This window comes from Andrena cerasifolii, chromosome 1 (genome assembly GCF_050908995.1).
Source record: "Andrena cerasifolii isolate SP2316 chromosome 1, iyAndCera1_principal, whole genome shotgun sequence".
Lineage (NCBI taxonomy): Eukaryota > Metazoa > Arthropoda > Insecta > Hymenoptera > Andrenidae > Andrena > Andrena cerasifolii.
In genome coordinates, this window is record NC_135118.1 from 32,789,376 (window position 1) to 32,812,538 (window position 23,163).

The following is a 23,163-nucleotide window of genomic DNA, read 5'->3' on the forward strand; positions in this document are numbered from 1 at the left end:
TTCTTCCGAGGGTCGAAATGACTTTCCCTCTCAAACTCGCGTTAAACTACACCCAGGGCCCTTAAACGGCAACTTTCGCCCGTGATACGTGGACGGCCACCTTCGCGGACGCAATCGAGGGGGCAATTTCGTCGACGCGAAAGCAAAGGTCGATGTAGATTTCCGGGGACGGTGAAAATGGAGGACATCTTTTAACCGCTACTTTATATACCAGTGGTAGCAACTAGCATGGTCCCTCATGCAGTGGCAGACTGGCCAGGGTGTCAGCTTGCCCCATGGCAAGTGGTTGTACCTAGGGGTTATACAGTGACTCGCATTAATAGTCGGACACTTTTTAAAATCGCATAACTTGTTTAGAATTGGTCCAAACGACTTGAGTTTTTTTGAGAAGCTGGGAGGATTAGTTTGCTAACTGATGCGTTTCGACGTTTTGAAAAAAAATGTATTTGGTTGGAATAGCGAAAAGAATAGTAAAGGTCGATTTTTAAACTTCTTTTTGTGAGCTTGTAATGAAAATTAAAAAAAAAACGTTTGTAGATTGCAGTAAGTTGTATACGTGCCTACAATTTCTCAAAATTGGTTAACGTTGCTCCGAGCTACAAACGTTTAAAGATCGCAGAATAAGGTCGAGAATCGCGAAAATTCCCGAAATCAGCAAAAAAAAAGTTTAAAAATCGACCTTGACTATTCTTTTCGCTATTCCAACCAAATACATTTTTTTTCAAAACGACGAAACGCATCAGTTAGCAAACTAATCCTTCTAGCTTCTCAAAAAAACTCAAGTCGTTTGGACCAATTCTAAAAAAGTTATGCGATTTTAAAAAGTGTCCGAATATTAATGCGACTCACTGTACCTAGTCAGGAGGCCGAAAAGAGGCGAATGTTTGTGAATTTTTTTTGAAAAACCCGAGGCTTATATTTTTACAGAACTTTTTTGCACTTAAAACAGCAACGTTTAGAGAACATTTGGTATTTTTTTTGTAGAAAAATATTCACGTTTATAATAAAAATACAACGACATCCAAGAAGCATTTTTAAAAACGCTGAGCAAGATATCTCAAAAACTACTGCAACAATCTTTCTAAAATTTTGTGGGCATATTTTTTATATAAAAATCTACCGAATCACGGAAGGATTTTTTTCAATGTATAGTTTCCATTATATCAACGAAAAATAGATTCATGGTTATCACTAATGGCTGTTTTTCGTTGATAAAATTGAAACTATACAGTGGAAAAAAATTCCCCCGTCATTCGGTAGATTTTTATATAAAAAGTAAGCCCACAAAATTTCAGAAATATCGGTGCAGTTGTTTTTGAGATATCTTGCTCACCGTTTTTAATAAGGCTTCTTGAATGTCGTTGTATTTTTATTATATTATAAACGTAAATATTTTTCTGCAAAAAATTACCAAAGGTTCTTTAAACGTTGCTGTTTTAAGTGCAAAAAATTCTGTAAAAATATAAGCTTCCGCTTGTTCAAAAAAAATTCACAAACATTCGCCTCTTTTCAGCCTCTTGATTAGGTAGAACCCCTTAAGCATCAGACAATACGTTATAAATGTTAATGACCCTTTAGTAGCTTGAAAATATAACAGAAGCTCCAATATTATATTTATACTGAACATAATATTACTGTATGCACCTAAAATTTATGATTTATCTAACTTATAGTTGCGAATGGGCCCCCTTTGTTTCCTCGCAACCAATATTTTTAGACCTAGTAAATAGAAGAAAAGTTTTCAGGGCTGCATTTACCACAAGTCGCATTAGGCGTAAGCTGGGACTTACACCATATGGGACTTGATTGTAAAATGTGTACGAATTTGATTTACTAAAATAGAATTGTTCTTTCAAAGTGGGTTCGCTTCAGAAGGTGCCACGGTCCACGAAAATCTCATGATAAATTCTGCGGGGCCCTATGCATAGATACTTATGATTATAAAATTCAGAATATTCTTTTGGGCCTCGCACAATTTTTGAACCCGGCTCCGCAAAGGTTCACACCGGCAATATAATTCTTTCCAATGCGACAAACTTACTTCTCTTTACTGTTCACAGTTTCAACTCTCCTTTGGGCCCAATCGGTGGTCCCCGCCACGCCCACTCCCGCAGTTACCAACACCCAGCCTCCAAATACCATCGAACACAAACCGTTCAACTAACATCCACCTCCGTTAGCGCCCCTGTCCCCAGGATTACGTCACCGTAAAGCATGCTGGGCCTCGTTTCCCGGACCGAGCGGCGACGGCTCAAATGAGCCGTGCTATCCGAGCGGATCTTCAAAACCTTGAAGCTCGCTCGATTTCGTCGAGGACTCCCGCCGTCGTCCCGATCGTAGGACAAACGACGCCGCTTCGCAGACGATCTGCCCTCCCCCCTTTTATATCCCGGCCAGGTATATACATTCCCGTTCTCCGTTCCTTCGTTCCTCCCTCGGTTCTTCCTCGACGTGGCTTTCCGGATAATTCGAGGCGATAAGCCCTCGTCGCCGATGAGAGGGTTTATCGTCAGAGAGAGGGGGAGGTTCTGCTCCTAGTCGACGAGAGAACAGCAGAGATTCAAAGCAGAGGGTGGGGGGCAGTGGCTGCGTAAGTAAGGAGCACAACCTGAAAGAGGAGGATCTTCAGGACGAGGTTTAAGCCGACTGCTCGTAAATCGCGCTCGTCCGTGTCCCCAAGTACTTTCTGTCTAGCGATTGGCTTCAACGATCGATCCGAAAACGGGCGACTTTGGGGGACCGGAATCGGTTGCAGGGGTTGGAGAGGGAGGATGGAGTATGCAGTCGAGGGTGATTGAGATGGATACGAACAGGTTTGGAATTTTGAAATTCGTTCATTGTTCCTGGAATGACGAGGGCGTTGGATAATCCCTCGAGTGGGTCAAGATGGGTCGTATATGGGTTCAAGTGGGTGTACTTGGTGGGGGGAGGTTGGGTTCCGTGGTGAGGCGATTTGGGCCCACATTTGGGGCCGCCTAGGATTGTTGAGTTTGAGGGGGTATTCTCGTCTGGAGAGACGAGATCCTCTATTCTCTTTAGAGACGACCCACAAAGAAAATTACGCAATTTTTACCGATAAGCATTATCCATACGTATTTTCTGACATTTCAGTAAGTTGTAAAAAATTTTCAGTCATATATAATATTAAAATGTTCCAACCATATTTCTTATATCGTTAACTCGGCTTCAAGAACACTTGGTTTCATACTACGTTTTTCCAATGATTTTCATTCAATTCACACACTAAGATTGCTATATATTATCCTTGTTAGAATGTGCTTCGATTATATGGTCTCCGAAACGCTTTAATCACGAAATCGTGCTTGAGAGAGTGCTACATAAATTTCTCAGATTTCGTTCATATAAGCTAAAGAACCCTATGTCAATATTCGATCATGATTATTCTACAATATTAAACACAGTCAACCTCGAAACATTACTCCCTGCAAAAATCACGCGAAAATAGAAAAATATATATCTATAATTTAAGACATCCTTAATACAATACAGAACGTTCCATTAAATTATATGTAGTAGTTTTCCTTTAATTAATTCCTAACGATCACCTATTTTTGGGAGCTCTAGGCCGGAACCTCCCCTTAAGGGACGACTGCCTAGTACCCTTAATGGAGTTGAGAGAATTTTCCGAAATGTTAATATAAAACAAAATGGCGGCTATTTAAAGTTGAAATCCTGATTTCTTTCGCGTGTTTTTTGCACGAAAAAATCAGGATTTCAACTTTAAATAGCCGCCATTTTGTTTTAACTTAATATTTCGGAAAATTCTCTCCGTCAACCTGAGGATACATTAATATACTAACGAAATCTTTTTTGTTTTTTGATTTTAGATAATCTGCTTCCGAATGGCAATGTTCACCGCAAAACCAAATTTTTAAAAATGCTTCTTGGATGTCGCTTGTTATTTTATTATAAACGTAAATATTTTCCTACGAAAAAATTACCAAATATTCTTTAAACGTTGCTCTTTTAAACGCAAAAAGTTCTGTAAAAATATACGCTTCCGCTTCTTCAAAAAAAATTCACAAATATTCGCCTCTTTTCGACCGCCTGACTAGGCATAACCCCTTAAGTGCCTACTGCGCAGAATAATTAGGGGATGAAGTACTTTAATTGGCGTGAGCATTTTTAATGGTAAATGGTGTTTTGTTGTTCCTAATGGAACTGCGGTGCTGTGAAATGTGAAGAATCCACAGATTCTCGTCGAACCGTGCCATAAACGCAAGGTATCTAAATTACACGCGATCGGGTTCAGCAGCTAATTGAATTTCGCCCATATTTCAGCGAAATCATCTGTTTACGCCTGGGAAAGCAGCGTCGTTTTCGCTCGAAACGGTCATAATCAAGAGATAAAACAGATTGAAAAATAATTCGCGCCGTAAACATCCTCGCCAACTAATGACCGCTCGAATATTCGTCGGTAATAAGCTATTGCCGTCGTTTATCTCCCCGCCGCTTATTAAAGCATTCCGGACCTGTGTCTTCCCTCGAGGATTCGATAATTCTCGCCTTCTTTAATTATGTTAGCCACTCAACGGCTCAATATCTTGCCGTTGTCTACTGTCGTCGCGCGATCGTAAACCATCAGGAGCCGGCGGACCACGGACACGGTCCAGGCTCGTGTTATTTGCATTTCGCGACGATATCCGCGGATCTAAATAAAGGCATGTCACTTAATGTGCGTTAACGATTCACTCGTTAATGTGGATTTCAGCCATTGGAACGGGTTTAAGATTGCGGTCGGGTAAAATGCATTAGGTTTTTAACAATCCCGCTGATGGTACATAAAACCATGACGACGGAACGAACGAGTTGTGCAGGGAGCAGTTGGCATATGCAGCTCGTGCACCGCCGTTGCGTTATTGTTAAAAGTGCGGCGTGAACGTGTGTGTTGGTAGTATTCAAGGTGGAAGGGAAAATCAAGGGAGTTTTTTGAATATTGAACTCTGAAGTTTCAGAGGATTTTTTAAGGCAGGGAAGGTAGTTTCGAGGGATCTTCGGATGAATTTTGATCAAGTTCAAAGTGACTTTCAAGTATCCCTGAAATAACTTGACAATGATCTTCAGATGGCACCGTAATCAATTTTGCAAGTGATCTTCTAGTACCTGTAAAATAACTTGAAAGTGTCCTTCAAATCTCCCTTAAGGGGACTAGGCAGTCGAAAAATCGATTTTTTTATTGCATTTGCCGGAAGTACTATCTTTTCTGAATAAAATGCCGCTTGGTTTATAGTAAAATTCGCAAAATTGTAGATTTGGCAAATGAAAACGTCAAGCGGCAACCTAGAGCGTCGCCTTTGCCCAGAAACTTTAAACGCGCTTTTCTCGAATATTTTGTTCTCCTCATTTTTCCTGATTGCGAGCGAATTCAGGTTCAGATTGACTTGGAAAAAATTACAGGATGTGTAAAACATGTGCCATTTCGGCGCAAACCTCTGATTTGATCCGTAAAAGTTCGAGATTTTCATAAAAAAAATTAAGAAGTCATCGGATTTTGGTAGCGTATCATCACTGTTTGTGCGCTACCAAAATCCGGTGAGTTCTTAATTTTTTTCTGAAAATCTCGAGTTTTCATTAGCTTTAATTTAGGTCTGGTTCGAAACTACACATTTTGCGAAGGTGTTCGAATTTGTTTTGAATCGATTGGAACCTCCGTTTCTGAGTTATCACTGCAAAACAAAAGAAACCTTTTTTAAAAAGCCCCTTAAGGGGGTAGGTTACCCTCGATAGCCCTAAAAAAGACCTTTTTCAAACGCAAATTGTGAAGTGATAAATAACAGTAGGGAGAACGTTTTTCTCTAATTTTAATCGTTATTCTATGAGCTTTAACACGAGACAAGAAAAGTCTAAATATTTCTATGTACATAAAAGTTGTGAGTAAAAACGTAAAGGCGTGTACGCGGTGCACCGTTTGATGGTGAACATAAAATCTCGAAAACCGCCTCAACGATTTGGATGAAAATTTAATGGGAGATGCAGAAGACCATTCCCTACGACATGTAGTGAGCAGATTTCCGAGAAAAAAAATAATACAATTTTTATGTCGAAAAATGCGATTTTATTGATTTCTTGTATGAAAAATATTTTTTATCTTTTTTCAGGATTTATCTCGAAAATCTGCTACCGATACATCGTAGGGAATGGTTTTCTGCATCTCTCATTAAATTTCCATCCAAATCGCTGTAGCGGTTTTCGAGATTTTATGTTCACCATCAAACGGTGCACCGCGTACACGCCTTTACGTTTTTACTCACAACTTTTGTGTACATAGAGATATTTAGACTTTTCTTGTTTCGTGTTAAAGCTCATAGAATAACGATTAAAATTAGAGAAAAACATTCTCCCTACTGTTATTTATCACTTCACAATTTGCGTTTGAAAAAAGGCCTTTTTTAGGGCTATCGAGGGTAACCTACCCCCTTAAATAATCTATCCGCAGCGTCATACATAATGCATATTTTTGACTAAACAAACAAGTTTTTGGAAGGTTATGATGTTAATAAACTTCCTGCCAAATAGCAAGTCACAGTTTCAATTTGCTTCTTCGTAATTAATTGAAACAGAAATGCTTCATTTCAGTCAGGAACAACTGCCTAAGTAGTTCCCTCAATCAACTTCCGAGTGACTTCAAATACCTACGAAACAAGTTGAACACGACCTTCAAGAGAACTTTGATTAAGTTCCAAGTGACCTTCGAGTACTTAGAAACTTAAAAGTAAATATTATCAGCGCACCGGTTCGGTCCAAAGATAACATTTACTTTTAAGCTTTAAAAATTCTTTGCGGTCGAAATTCTAAACCACTTTATTCGACCTTCAAGTACGTTTGAAACAACTTGGAAATGGCCTTCGGATGACCCTTGATCAACCTCTAAGGAACCTTCGAGTACCTTGGAAACACCTTGAAACCGACCTACGCCCAACTTCGCGTACACAGTCGATCTTAAGGGGGGAGCCTGGTGTAGCGGATCGAAGAAATCGATTTTTTTTTTGCATAAATCAATAGTTGAACATCACGACAATATGTTCCCAAAGCCGCAAAATGAAATTCGAAAAATTAAAGCGGATATAGCCGGTTTTGCTACGGAGCGCCAGGCTACCACAAAACTTTAAATGCGTTTTTCTCGAAACGACAGTTTTACACTTTGCGTAACTCAAAAAATATTCAACCAATCGACTTGGCCTTGTGCACGGATATTTGTGAACATTTTCTTCACAGTACTAAGTTATTAGTTTAACGATATTGTTTAAATAAATAACTTTTTTTTAGACATTTAAGGCAAACTTTCGTTGGAAACAGTGAACTTTTTATTCAAGAGGCCGCCATTTGTTCATTTTGCATCTTTTAAGTTTCAAATTTCTTCATTCTGTGCGTACACTCATAAACTAAAAGAAAATTGTTCGATTTTTGGTTTCAGATGAAACCAAAAGACGCTACGTTGCCCGCGGTGCAATAATTGCGTCGCCAACGGACTGGGCATAACTTTGTTATTTGCCGCTCCTTTTTAATAAAATTTTTTTGTTATATACCTTAACCTGTTAATACAATATCCTGAAAGTTTCAGAAAGATCTATCAAGTACTTTCTTTAAAAAAAATTCCCGAAAAATGCCTCGATTTTCATTTAGTTACACCAGGCTCCCCCCTTAAGCTCGCCCATATAAACGACCATCAATTACCTTGGAAAAACCCTTCGAACCAGAAAGCAAATATCCCGAAGCAACCTCGCCCAGCGCAGTCGGCCGACGGTGCGCTACTCCGTCGCGACGTGTTCGCGGAAAACGGTTTCCCAGAGAGAGAGTTTTCCCAGGAATAAGGATACAGCGAGGCTGCTCCGCGGCTGGAGGAGCAAGTTTCTCTGCCTCCGCGATGTTCCAGAGAGGTCCGGTCTTCGGAGCGAGCGTGTTTTTTGCGCAACCAGTCGTCGTCCCTGTGCAGCGAGCGGCTTCTCGGGCCGCCGCGCCGCTCGGCTGAAACGCGAGTATAATTCCACCGTGGATCCCCTCGTACGGCATCGATCATCATCATCATCACGCTCGAAACGATGCCCCGCTTCCCTTCCGCCGAGATACGTGCAATACCAATTTGTCGTTAAGTTAATTCCCCCGGAGTCGGTGGTTTTTCGCGTGGCAACGGACCGTCGAAAAAAAAAGGAAAAAACAAAAAAAAACGCCGCCGCGATCTGTTATCTTGACCGGCCGCAAAAAGCAGCAGGCCAGCCCAGCCGGGCGATTATTTTAATTAGCCGGAGCGATTTAAATGGGCGTATTACGCGCGCTGCCCATTAGGAATAAGAGTTACAAATCCTTAAATATATGGGAGGGGGTCTCGATCGTGAGTGGGCAGCCGCGGTGGAGGGAGATCGATGCTAAAAATTGATCGCTAGAGGACGGCGGTACTTGTAGATTGCGGTGGGTAGTATTAGCACGCCATTCAGGGTACAGTTGGGATGGAAAGTTTCAGTTGGATGAGTCTGAGGGATTGAAGAGAGTATGTGGCCTGGGAGCTTGGTAGCCGGTAGCGATGACTGAGGACGCTTAGAACTTAGAAGCCAGGACTGGCAATGGTGGGCACGCAGAGGATAATGGTGATCGACTTGGAACGCTGGGAAGAGCGTTCTGAGCGGCCTGAATCCCTAGAAATAGGGAAACAAGTCGAAATTCAAAAGTTATGGGATTATGTTTTTTTTTATATGTATTTTTTATAAATTAAAAATACGAGCTCCTGAAAAAGGGAAATAGCATGGCGGCTAGTTCTGATCTGTGTATAAACACGTGTTAAAGTTTGTATGTTTTTATTTTGTGGAATATTTTAAATCGTGTCTTTTGGATTTAGGTGATATAAAAGAGGACAATTGCGTGGCAACCGAAATGGGTAGTATCGTTTTCAATAAGCAGTAGCAAATAATTAGTTGCGTGTAATTTTTTCGACAAGAAGCACAGAAAAAATGTCTGCAATTTATTATCGGATTTTTGGTTAGCCTCTGGGAACTTCCAAGCACAGAGTGAACCAGAAATCGCCTCTTTTTGGTCCCACGATTTTGGAACTGAATTTTATGCGAAACTATACCTTACGATGAGACATCAATCACAGGAAATTTTCAAGTTGAGGTGAGAATTAGTTCCTGAGATATGGGAGGTGAAAGAAGCGAAAATTCCTAAACCAGACTTTTATGTCAGCACGGTTATTTAAACAATTACTTCCAGAGGTTTTGCTGACTGCTGACAACAAATTTGAACTGAGATTTTCAAAGTTCACAAAAAGATAATAAAAATCAAGAAATATAAATGTCTGTGTCGTGGGTGCTTTTTTAATATATCGACCACCATATTGAATCAGCCATTGTGAATTTTGAGAATCTCAAAATCAAAACTCACACTGGTCGATTCCATATGGTGGACGATATATTAAAAAAAACAGCCACTACACAGACATTTATATTCCTCGATTTTTATTTGTTTGGGGGGATTTTGAAAATATAAGTTCAAATTCGTTGTTAGCAGTCAGCAAAACCTCTGGAAGTAGTTGTTTAAATTATCGGGCTGACATAAAAGTCTGGTTTAGGAATTTTCACTTCTTTCACCTCTCATATCTCAGAAACTAATTGTCACCTCAACTAGAAAATTTCGCGTGATTGATGTTTCATCGTAAGGCATATTTTCGCATAAAATTCAGTTCCAAAATCGTGGGACCAAAAAGAGGCGAAAAAGGCCTGATTTTTGGGTCACTCTTTCTGTTTTATGTTATAATCAACGTTAGGATCTACTTCGCGAGACTCCTAAAATCCCCCAAAACTCATTGAAGCCTGTACATATAACTCCAATTCTATAGAAACACTCAAACCAAACTGACACCAGTATCCAGCATGTAAACTTAGATGCTAGCTTTTAAATTAACTGCAAATCGTCTAATAACTCCACAAGAAAACCTCTCCCTCGCACCTGCTCAACACGTTCCTATCTACTTGATTAAACAATAAACCCTCCACTTGTTAACCAAGCCAGGCCTCTGTTCATTCAATTCCACAACTCATTCGCCGATTACGCAATATCTATATGTACGTAGCACAAGTGAAATCGTGAACGGAGTACTTGAGCACGCGACGAAGACCCCCTAACTCAGTCGCCCTATTCATTACTTGAAATACTAAATCATTCTTCGCCGAAGAAAAAGGTCGAGGAGGGTTAACCGGCCTCGTAAATTGCGAAAATTGAACGGTTGTCGAAACGCTGGAAATTAGAAGACAGACGTAGGCCGAGGGTGGAAAGTCTGCCGGGAAGGGACGGGGGATGAGGAGAAGGGTGGTAGCTCGTCGATTTCTGCAGGACCCTTCCTTCATCATTCCTTCGGGAGTGTCTCCGTTCTTCCTTTGCCATTCCATCGGAAGAATCTCCGTCCATCCTTCGTCGTTCTTCTGCGAGTGTCTTCCTAGTTTCTTTGACACTATCATACCTATCGACCTTCTCTCGTTGTTCTTTTAGAAGTGGTGTTTGATCATTCCTTTGTGTATGTCTTTGTCATTCCTTCGGGAGTGATCTCGCGTCTCCTTTATCCTCAGTCTGTCGTACTTTCAGGATTGTCGTCGTCATTCCTTCGATAGTGTTCTCGCCCTGCTTTCGCCATTCTTTTGGAGAGTACTTCTGTTATCCCTTTGATAATGCAGTCGTCCTTCGTTCGTCCTTTCGTCAGGTTTCCTTCAGCCCTTTGTTCGATAGTGCTTTCGTCCTTCCCTCGTCTTTCCTTCATCCTTCCCCCGATAATGCTATCGTCCTTCCTTCATCTTTCCTTCGATAGTGCTTTCGTCCTTTCTTCTTCCTTCCATCAAGTGCACCTTCGTCCTTCCTCCATTGCTTCTTCGATAGTACTTTTATCCTTCCTTCATCCTTCCTCCGAAAATGCTTTCGTCCTTCAGTCATCCTTCCTTCGATAGTGCTTTCGTCCTTCCTTCATCCTTCCATCAAGTGCACCTTCGTCCTTCCTTCAACGTTCCTTCAACAGTACTTTCGTGTTTCCTCAATCCTTCCTCCAACTGCACCTTCGTCCTTCCTCCATTGTTCCTTTGATAGTACTTTTATCCTTCCTTCATCCTTCCTCCGAAAATGCTTTCGTCTTTCAGTCATCCTTCTTTCGATAGTGCTTTCGTCCTTCCTTCATCCTTCCATCAAGTGCACCTTCGTCCTTCCTCCATTGTTCCTTCGATAGTACTTCCATCCTTCCTTCCATAATGCTTTCGTCCTCCCTTCGTCCTTCCTCCAACGTTCCTTCAACAGTACTTTCGTGCTTCCTCAATTCTTCCTCCAACTCCACCTTCGTCCTTCCTCCATTGTTGCTTCAACAGTACTTTCGTGCTTCCTCAATTCTTCCTCCAACTGCACCTTCGTCCTTCCTCCATTGTTCCTTCAATAGTACTTCCATCCTTCCTTCATCCTTCCTTCCATAATGCTTTCGTCCTCCCTTCGTCCTTCCTCCATTGTTCCTTCAATAGTACTTCCATCCTTTCTTCATCTTTCCTTCCATAATGCTTTCGTCCTCCTTTCGTCCTTCCTCCAACGTTCCTTCAACAGTACTTTCGTGCTTCCTCAATCCTTCCTCCAACTGCACCTTCGTCCTTCCTCCATTGTTCTTTCAATAGTACTTCCATCCTTCCTTCATCCTTCCTTCCATAATGCTTTCGTCCTCCCTTCGTCCTTCCTCCAACGTTCCTTCAACAGTACTTTCGTGCTTCCTCAATCCTTCCTCCAACTGCACCTTCGTCCTTCCTCCATTGTTCCTTCAATAGTACTTCCATCCTTCCTTCATCCTTCCTTCCATAATGCTTTCTTCCTCCCTTCGTCCTTCCTCCAACGTTCCTTCAACAGTACTTTCGTGCTTCCTCAATCCTTCCCCCAACTGCACCTTCGTCCTTCCTCCATTGTTCCTTCAATAGTACTTCCATCCTTCCTTCATCCTTCCTTCCATAATGCTTTCGTCCTCCCTTCGTCCTTCCTCCAACGTTCCTTCAACAGTACTTTCGTGCTTCCTCAATCCTTCCTCCAACTGCACCTTCGTCCTTCCTCCAAAAGTGCCTTCATCACCTGCACCCCCGTTCTCACCGTTCCTTCGGGAGAGGTATCATCGTCCCTTCCCTGCATCTCCGTCCTTCCTCCGTCGTCCTTTCGCCGTTCCTTCGGGAGTGTCTTGGAGCAGAAGACAGCGCGCAACGGGGTCCCTAACGAACTTATCCCGAAGGCTGAGTGCTGCCTCCGGCGAGCCAAGCTACACGAGGATCTCTCTCGTCTCCTCGCTGTCTATACAGGGTGGGGCAATAATTATTGCCGCATAAAGTAACTTGTTCCCCTGTTACGTCCGTATAAAGAAAAAAAAAACAGAAGAAGAAAGACTGCAACGGCGAAGGGTACATACTTCACGCGTGATCTCTTTTTCTTTTCACTTTCGCTCGCATATTTATGAACCACTGCGACTCGCCTTTACCCCCTCCCTCCTATCCAACACGCATACATCGTGCAATTATTTTCCCAGAAAATCACCACGCTCCCCTTTCCATTAAGAAGAATAATCGAACTCAATCTTGAAGGGTCGTTAACTCGCGTTGCATTCGACTCGGTGGATCGACCTATTCGGAACGATCTAACAGCGATAGGTACGTTATTATTTTAATATCGCGAACCTCTGCTAGGAGGAAGATGCACTTGGAATCATTTTCATCCTGGTCACTATGCAGGATGAGGTAATAATTACCGACACATAATGTACACTCGTTTCCTTATGACCGTACGATATAAAAACCGTGCTCAAGGGGGTACATGTTCCGCGTACGGTGGCCCTTTCTCCTTCTTTGCATATTTATGGCCACACAGACTCGCCTCGATGTCCTCTCTTTTTATAATGGAGCTAGATTAGCCAACTTTTTAACTGCAAGCCTCTCTTGATACTCGAACAGCTTCCTTTGAGGATCGATTGTTATTCAAGTAGACGATGACTCCTACCCAGGAAAGAGCGTTTCTGATTTTTCCTTTACGATCAGAGAGGGTGGATGTTTGAAAGCTGATAAATGTCCCACCCTGTATAGCCACACGCGCATTTCACGCAATGGGGGAACACGAGGTGTCACTGAACTGCTGGCATACGGTTCCTACTAAGACAAATCGAAAATGTGCTATATACAATGATTCTTCGTACGAGGCTTCGAGAACATCGATCGAGTAGTGTTCTTAAACCTTGTCCATTTTGACCAGTAATATAACTTACGTTAACCCTTTGGCTACGATGAACGCGTATACGTTCGGTGCACGTAGTCTGTGCGGAGAACGCCTAGCGGCGTTCAGTTAGTACAGTGGTCAAATGGGCCTGGAGAATTTCCGCACGTGGCGTACGGCAAATGTTTCAACTTCTAAGCTTCGTACTCAGAGACCAAAATTTTTATTTTTTTTATAGCGTAACCTTTTCATTTGCTTAAGGAAATGGTACTAATAAGTAATAAGCAGTAGTTCCGAATGGGTAAAAGGGAGAGGGTTAACTACTATTTAAGTTCCATCTTCAAAGTAAATTTTCCTGTCAACGGAGCTTGGTAGAGGAATATTTTGCTCGACACTTTTTCTTAGGTTACTTCAGTCGGGCGAGACCCCGTATATATGCGCGTGCCTCGTTCCGTGACGCGCGCAAAAAACGAAGACAGAGCAGAAGGGTGGCGCGAAGAGGCCAAGACCTGGCAGAAAACTCACTTTCCGCTTCGAATCAGCCATCCACCCCCTCGCACGAGCACGTTCTGGCCTCCCTTAGGTAGAAGTAACTCAAAATACGCAAGACGAGAACAAGAACCGTGTCCCGGGAGTGCAAGAAGAATATGGGAACAGATAGGATATCTGGGGATGGACGATGAGAGCAAATAAAGCGAGTTACCCGGTTCCTGTATTCAATTGTGCCTCGTTAGAAAGCTGCGAGGAGTCTGAGCAACCCTTACTGAAAGCTTCTTGATCATCGAGCTTCATTTATGTGGGAAATTCAATGTGGATTAATGGATAGTAATTTCTCGATTTCCATTGGTTTCGTTGGGAAACTAAGTTCGTTCAAATGAGTTTAAGTCAGAACTATTAGTTTTGCACGAAGACACTTAGAATATTTAAAGTGTTACGTAAGATCAGACGATAAATTTTGGACGTGAAAGTTGACAACATATACATATGTTAAAAGAAACTCTTATTTTTAATTTCGATTTGCAAAAAAAAATAACAAAAAAACTGTTTAAGCTTGTGGTAAAATTATATTTTTACTCGCTTGTCCGCCGACCAGAGAATTATTCTTGTTAAGAATTATTTATTACTATGGGAAACTCGCAGTGTTACTTAAAACGCCATGGATTGCTAATGAGTAATTTCTATCTGCATAAAAAACTTGAGAAAAGTAAAAAAATTACGCCCAGTGCATGAAAGCAAATAAATCACAAAAAATAGAAGATAATAATAATTAAAAAATAAAAAAAGATGTGAAATCACAATGAGCTGCAAGTACATAAAGGTAAAGATAAATACAAATAAATATTTTAATACGAATAAATATTTTATTCAAAATACTTGGCGCTGCGTCCCGAATTGGCGTCGCTAAACTGAATAAATATGTGTAAATTGCATTAATCTTTTTCTTTCTTTCTTGCGTGTGCGTTCATGAATGTGTGTACGTGTGCGTGCGCATATGCTACGTATGACATTAGAATTAAATATATGTAGAATAAATCTGACTGCGTTTCTAATATGTATATGTTTATGTATTTTAGATTACAAGGGATTTATTTTAAATTATTAATACGAGGACAATTAACATTTTTTCAGTTTCGCTGCGCCAAGTATTTTGAATAAAATATTTATTCGTATTAAAATATTTATTTGTATTTATCTTCACCTTTATGTACTCGCAACTCATTTTGATTTCATACCTTTTTTTATTTTGTAATTATTATTATCTTCTATTTTTTGTGATTTATTCGATTTCATGTACTTGGCGTAATTTTTTTACTTTTCTGAAGTTTTTTTATGCATTAAACATTCCAGGAGAAACTGCAAAGAGCAACATGCAATTTCTATCACTCATCTCTGACAATGAGGCATCATCGCGAACAAGAAGCCTCAGCAAACGATATCATCAATAAACGTAAACAAATCTCATTGTCAGTGGAACAGCCGAAGAGGCTCCGAGGCTCCAGGTTGAACGGCTGCGAGGCAGGTACGTCGGATCTTTATTCCATCGAGGAAAAACCATAGAAAAACCAGTCGGCAGAGCGGCAGAAACACGAGGATCGTGAAGAAACGATAGCAAGCTTTCAGGAAGGATCGAGTGTTTCTTCTACGGTCATGAATCGCCCGCTGCCAGCAAGAAATCACGTGTCCATCACGCGGCTAGGATTAATACAGCAAGATGCATGTGTCGGCGACGGCATAATTGCGGCCGATGTATTTCTTCCCCGCGAAACGACTTTCCATTTCTGCCCGTTACCATCGCGTGGCACCAGTGATGACATAATTGCGTCCATTTCTACTTATCGTTAGTGTTATTTATCTGCCCGGGTGGATCGTGACGTTATGTTGACGGTTCTTTCACTTTGCGTACCCGCAGGGCACGCTGGGTACATAGGAACAAACGTCTCACTCGGGGATTACGGTCTCAGGGATCCTCGGTGGTTTGGACGGCTTAATGTTGGACCCAGTGGGCGGGGCGAGGAGGTGAAGGTGGGGATAGGGGTCTTGAGTGACCATTTGATTTTGTTTCGACTGTAGGCAATGCAAAATTTAGAAAACTTTGAAGGTTTGGAAGGTTTGGTGTTGAGCAGAGGTCTGGAGAAACCAATTTTAGTGGACCCAGTGGGCGGAGCCACGAGATGAAGGTGAGGATAGGGGTCTTGAGTGACCATTTGATTTTGTTTCGACTGTAGGCAATGCAAAATTTAAAAATCCTTGAAGGTTTGGAAGATTTGATATTGAGTAGAGGTCTGGAGAAACCAATTTTAGTGGACCCAGTGGGCGGAGCGAGGAGGTGAAGGTGGGGATAGGGGTCTAGAGTGACCATTTGATTTTGTTTCGACTGTAGGCAATGCAAAATTTAGAAAACTTTGATGGTTTGGAAGGTTTGGTGTTGAGCAGAGGTCTGGAGAAACCAATTTTAGTGGACCCAGTGGGCGGAGCCACGAGATGAAGGTGGTAGGGATAGCGATTTTGAGTAAACAATTGATTTTGTTTCGACTGTAGGCAATGCAAAATTTTAAAATCCTTGAAGGTTTGGAAGATTTGATATTGAGTAGAGGTCTGGAGAAACCAATTTTAGTGGACCCAGTGGGCGGAGCCACGAGATGAAGGTGAGGGTAGGGGTCTTGAGTGACCATTTGATTTTGTTTCGACTGTAGGCAATGCAAAATTTAGAAATCCTTGAAGGTTTGGAAGATTTGATATTGAGCAGAGGTCTGGAGAAACCAATTTTAGTGGACCCAGTGGGCGGAGCTACTAGATGAAGGTGGAGTGGTGGGGATAGCATGCTTTCAGTGGTCTTGAGTGACCAACTGATTTTGCTTCGACTATAGCCAATTCAATATTCAGAAATCCTGACAGATTCAGAACTTTGAACATTAAACACAGGTCCAGAGACCAATTGTATTACAATCAATGCACAAAGTAACAACATACAGAAGTTGATGGTAGTCAAACAATTCCTCAAAGAAACTCAAGTTTCAATGCGCTCAAGTAGCCTCTTCTTTCCGTTCACCCAAGCAATGGAAACCTCAGAACTCCTTCAAGGAACAAACATCTGACCCACACACCACCCCCTCCCCCAATTTCCATCACTCAAGCCACTCAAACCTCCCCCACCAAATCCCTATTTTCCCCAAAATCAAAACACCATGGTCAAACCTCAGCTCCTTAATACTCTATACTCTCGCCCTACCTCCCCAGAGGGTGGCCCCAAGAAGGAGGGGGTGAATATTCGAAGAAGAAACATTCGATCGTCCCCCTCCCGTAATCCGCGCCTTAAACTTGAGGGGCCATTCGTTAGAAAAGCCATTGGAAAACTTCGAGGATCATTATCTCCAAAAATCGTCCCCTCCCCTCTCTTAATAGGGTACTCCAAAGGAGTTTCTCCCATTCCAGGGGCGGAAAGAAGAGAAGGTGGTCGCCAAGAGGGACGTGGGGCGAGGTGGCGCGAAAAGAGTCGAGGCTACACCCCGATCTCTCTCCGAAAAGCCCTTTCCCACCCTTTCCCCTCCTACGGCGATGGTCACAGTTCGGTCGGCACCCCTAAAAATTACTTCATGTAAAAAACGAGCTTCGAACGGGACAGGGGCAGCTGTTGGGACGAGGGTTACGCGATTCGACGACGGAACTATTCGAACTCGCTCTCTTCGAGGACCAAAGTGGGGCTGAGGGAGGCAACACGGCTTCTTGAGAGACTTCAAACGAGCCCGGTGATCGTAAAATTTTTGTATTGTCCCGCGTGTCCCTCGCCAGCGAGGACATTTCGGCTCTACGAGGGAGCCTCTCGCTTGAACCCCGAGGCAGGTTGATTTAAGTGGAACACACTCGGATCGACGTGAAATACGATGGCCGGTTGGGTCTGCTGTGACCTGATCTACAGTTCTGATAGTCGGATAATAGATACTTAATACTTTGACTGGAACAAGGTTCCGACGCTTGTGGGGTCAATTTTTACATATCCCAACTGCCAAACTATACGCGTTACTTGCTGTTAGGATTAATTCGTTGAGGAAACGAGGATTCTATATAGATTACAACGAGGGTAGATTCTCAAGTGGAAGCTCATTCAGGAGTGTACACGAACGACATTGCATACTCGGCAAAATGAGGAGTTGAAATGGTAAACGATGTACAGTGAATAAAAAAGTATTTGGACGGTTTTTAAAATTGCATGACTTTTTTAGAATTGGTCCGAACGACTTGAGTTTTTTTGAGAAGCTAGAAGGATTAGTTTGCTACGTGACATGTTTCGCCGTTTTGAAAAAAATGCATTTGGTCGGAATAGAAAAAAAAAATTGTAAAGGTCGTTTTTTTAACTTTTTTTTTGTGAGCCTGTAATGAAAATTCAAAAAACCCGTTTGTAGATTGAAGTGAGTTACATATGTACCTAAAATTGCATCAAAATCGGTTAACGTTGCTCTGAGCTATAAACGCTTAAAGATCGCAGAATAAGGTCGAAAATCGCTGATTTCGGGAATTTCGCGATTTCAGCGATTTTCGACCTTATTCTGCGATCTTTAAGCGTTTATAGCTCAGAGCAACGTTAACCGATTTTGATGCAATTTTATTTTCATTACAGACTCACAAAAAGTTAAAAAAAACGACCTTTACAATTTTTTTTTTCTATTCCGACCAACTGCATTTTTTTCGAAACGGCGAAACACGTCACTTAGCAAACTAATCCTTCTAGCTTCTAAAAAAAACTCATGTCGTTTGGACCAATTCTAAAAAAGTTATGCGATTTTAAAAACCGTCCAAATACTTTTTTCACTCACTGTAAGTGGCAAAGAATAAGAATTTAGTTCAGAAAAAGCGAATGTAAATTCCATGCTGAATACTAATAATTTATTTCAATTTCTAGAGCTGTCGGAAGATAGACCTGAGATTGTAAGACCTAATCTCATACCGTAGTGGAAAAGAAAATACTGAAAATTTTCACTTCTGGTATTTAAGTTAGTAGGTACATCATTTATCATTTCGACAGCTCAAATTGATTTTGGGGCACGTCGTCAAGCTATCCCTTTCCTCGGGAAGGTTTTGTGCAAATTGAACTCCGAGCTTACAATTAGTTTGTTCTTAAAATATATCAAGAATTCAGAATTCAAGAACTCGTGGCCAATACTTTCATCGTTTTCTAGAAAATATGCAATTCCAGGATGAAAGTCCCTCGGCGCGGAAACACGCCGACGCCAGTCAAAGTGGTAACATCCCGTAGATCAGTGAGTAATTTTTCTATTCTTGATACTCGTATGGTATAATTAACTAATTTCAATTTTAGTACGAAAAATTGAAAAATTCAAGCTATACGCGTAATATTGTTCGATAAAGCAAGGTATATTCCCAGCGTTCCAGCGTTACGCATTGCACGCTTGATCGGCGATGCTGCACACGTCCAGTGGGCCTCATAAAACCGTGGAACTTGTAACGCTAGCAGTAGCAGTAGTTTCCCAAAGCGTATGCCCGCGGATTCTCGTTTCACAGACACCGTCTGATCATTTTATTAGACTGCAGCATGGCTAGGGTTACGCGGCTCGAGTATCGCAATAAACATTACTGCTTCACTTCATAATCTTGCGTCATCGTGCTCTGTCCCTGGCCCCGTGCTCGGTTTGTTCCTTATGCATTATCTTACTCGATAAACCGCTAGGATTTAGAGACCCGTCTTCGTTTCATTTTCACTTAAACTCTTTCGTATCGATCGTTAAACTACTGCGTGTTCTTCCATGGAGTATGTAGTCTCCCAGTACCAAGTGTAGGTTGGTACACTTGACAAGCAGAAAGTACATGTGTACGCAGATCTTCGACTTCTTTGATTTCAGGGGACGCACAGTGGTTCCAAAGTGCCTTTTTGTGGACAAAATTCCGTATCTCCGTCAATTCTCAACCGATTTTTTTTTTGCTCGTTTTGTCGGGGATTAAATTTGCTAAAATGTCAAACAGTAGTTTTCCAAAATTTTCTTCAGGGATTAAAAAAAAGTCTGAACTCTTGGTTCCGAAACGAGTTTATTAACCATTTTTTTTCTTCATTTAGTTAGTCTCCTTCCATATATTCTACATCTTCTTTCTAATTAAACAAAAGATATACGTCCCGGTTTTTTTATTTCTTGATTTTCAACGGAATTTCACGAACAAATTAAGAACAATGAAACATTTCTGAAGAAAGTTTTATGTACAAAAAAATATGACTTGGCTCCTAAATAGATTAACTACGCATAATTACTATTATCTTTTTCACTGTATATCATTTTTTAACCACTACAATAAAAGTACTTTTTTTAAAAAAAAAAAATTTTCTGTCTTTTTTACGTGCCCTGGATTGGTGGTGAAGAAATATAGTAACCCTATGTACATATCTTCTGCCAAATTTCCAATCTACTCATCTCTATTCCTACAAATTCGAGGTCCGGAGTGGGCGGGGCCAATGACTCCGCCCACTGCGCCATCTTCGGCCCGCGCATGCGCAGTGGGGCCGTCACTACTGCTCTGTCACCTCAAGCTTCCTCTACCCCACTATAATCTCTGCTTCTCTCCCCAGGACACTGATAAACATCCAGAATGCCTATCAAAACGTATCCACACTGTCTCTTTAATCACGCACATCTAGTTTCCCCTCCCAAATTCCGCTGCGTAACTTTTCTCTCGCCTCCCCTGTGTTTTCTCATTCCAGGGATCAAGATCGCCCGCACCGAGACACAGGACCCGCGATCCCCCGGAAAAGGGGGCAGCCTTCGGAAATCCTTCGTCGATCGCGGACACGACGCGTCTACATAACGCCGAGCGTATAAGTCGCTGCCGCGAATCCTCCGTGCGTGACCGACGTATAGAGTTACGCGGTGCGCGCGGGCTGCATTCCTAGGCAGGCGTGCACGTGAAATTCGATAGCTTTTGCGCGCCGAAGGAGACGCGTAGAAGGGCGAGCAGCCATGACGAGGACGAAGGAGGCGACGATCGATCGTTATCCCCGTGCTCGAGCTCATTGCCGTCGATTTCTGCGCTTCGCGCACATCTCGTCGCGAGGAACTTGAACGCGATCCTTCTTCGCCTGGCCCGTTACAATTGGGGTTGTGGAGGGTGGAAAATTAAAGTGGAGGGACTAATCATGCTTGAGGTTTGAAGAAGTCAAGCTTTGGAACGATGCTTTGTTAAATTTGTTTGGGCAGGTGAGTTTACATTGGGACTTGTGTACAAATGTGTCTCGACACTCGAATTCCCTGCGTTAAGGGTTAATGGAATTTACAAGGGAAGTTAAGCGACCAGGAAATTCAGAAAATTATGCAACTTTGTGCGGAAGTAGAGTGATTCATGCGGAAGGCAAACCTATTTTTTGTTGCTGACGTAGTGCAGTTTTGGGGGGTGAAATCACCCTTTGAAGAAATGTAGAATTTTCTTTTTCGTGGTATATCTCGAGAACGGTGGGAGATATTGGAAAGAAGTTCAAACAAAAGTTACATATTTTTTTTACATCTACAAAACTGCGTAAAAATAATTCTCGAATTAAGTGTTGGTGGTAGGGGTAACTTGAAAACTACGAACTTTTCGATTATTATTTTTACGCAGTTGATAACCCAATTGTGATCGTACAGTAATTCCAAATACACTTTCACAGAGTTTTAATTATTTCCACGATTAATTACTGAATCTCTTCCCACTTTTACACATGCAAGGAAAGTAGATGGCACTTTCCTAAAGCTACGCGAATCATCCCGCCTAATAACGACGGTCGGTAAGCAAACATCGGGATGCGAAAAAAAAAATAAGAACCAAAGAAAGTGTAAATATATAACAGAGTGAATAATAAACATTGAATGTTGTTTCTTTGATTTACAGGTACGATTGTAATAAGTAAACCTTAGCTCATAAGTTTTTAAAAAAAAATAATAAAAATCCTCTTTGATTTACAGAGAAACAATTCGGATTACTTATTCGCAACCGTTCCCATAAAAGGAGGGGAATTAATTGTATCACAGAACCTTATGCACATAGAATCTAGAAAAATCGAAACTTCGAACATCATTTCCATAAAAAGTATTCATTATCGCGCCCCACGTATTTAACAAGTTGCTGTACGTGGCATGTGCTACCTGCCCGTGAAATTCCACCCAAATCGAGGACACCAGCATGGCGCTCGTGTGTGAACCGAGCCTAAAGTGAAAGCCCGTGGGTACACCGATGCATTCTGCCAGCGATTACCCGGTACGACCTGTTCCCCGATGTATACGTCCCGATTTTACATACCCGCGACATCGTTTCCCGATTAAGGATTCCGAAACGCGGCCTCGGCACGAGCAAAAAGGCACAGAGTCTGAATCGTAATGTAAAATCGATCGACTCTTGCTTTCTGCCCGCCCGATCCCCGCCAAGGTCCTAACGCTACTGTTGACACTGAATATTACTAATTATTTATGCTAATGTATTGTACAATCTCGTAAACGTGGTATCCTTACCATCAACGGCATCTCTGCTGTACCATTATCGAAGATCCCTTCAAATACGAGGAACTTCCCAGCCCCTCGAGTTCCACCTCGCGAAGACCATACAATCGAATTGCACGTGAAATTATGTAAGAATTTCTTCCCCACCGAAGCTTTATTCTCGAGAAGATTAAAGAGGCAGAGCTTACACGCGTTGCTTTAATTAATACCTATGCCTGGTTGATTGCAAGGGCGGATTCAGAAGGGAGCAATAGGGGCGATCGCCTCCCCCACCCAAGAGTAATAAAATAGAAAAATATTATGACACTGTGTACTATTCTGTATAAATAATTAATGCGAATGTAATTATTTAGGTTCTAGTTTCAGATAGAGATATTAAAATATAAATTTCAAGGAAATTTTAAATCTTGTAAAATAAGATTAAAAAATGTGCTTATGTACTTTTACATATTTCGCCCCCTCCAAGAAAGGCTTCTGAATCCGCCACTGGTTGATTGCAAGGTGGAAATGCTTTCCGAAACCTTACCGCTGATATCACCACTGTCGTCGAACATGATGCTACTTTGCAGCCACGGAAGTCGATAATTCCAGGATATTAAAGTAAAATTGTAATCAATCTATAAAATTCTGTACACCAAGTACACTTTGATATTGGCAGTGGTGGTTGGAAGAAAGCTTAAGGTATTCTAGGAAACCCTCATCAATGGGAAATAAAGTTTCATATATTTATTTCGAACGGAACTATCTTCGCCCTATCACCGTTCACAATTAAAACTTTCTGTTAGTCACTGGTGTAATCTTCACGCCTCCTTCCAAGTGTCAGGCTAGGAAAGAAGAAAGTCGAACGATGACCTAAACAGTTCGTTTGTCAACTAAATATTACGTACTAAAAGTTACAACACCCGTTTAATAATAATAACAATAATAATCATCACTTGAGAATCATAAATAATGGAGCTGAACTCGAATTCTGATTTTATCT

General features: G+C 41.6%; 3 protein-coding genes across 5 annotated transcripts in view; 1 reads left to right on the top strand and 2 right to left on the bottom strand.

Moving 5' to 3' along the window:
• The window catches only part of LOC143377201 (uncharacterized), a 187,819-nt gene that overhangs the window by 118,590 nt on the left and 46,066 nt on the right, over positions 1-23,163 (bottom strand). The window lies entirely within an intron of this gene.
• Parvin (beta-parvin) overlaps positions 1-23,163 on the top strand; it is a 411,519-nt gene that overhangs the window by 40,883 nt on the left and 347,473 nt on the right. The window lies entirely within an intron of this gene.
• Positions 9,741-13,758, bottom strand: LOC143370995 (uncharacterized). The gene is made up of 4 exons (XM_076815869.1): positions 13,738-13,758; positions 12,040-12,303; positions 10,155-10,490; positions 9,741-9,794 (listed from the first exon to the last, which is right to left on the bottom strand). The coding sequence occupies exons 1-4, from the start codon at positions 13,756-13,758 to the stop codon at positions 9,741-9,743; spliced, it is 675 nt and encodes a 224-aa protein (XP_076671984.1).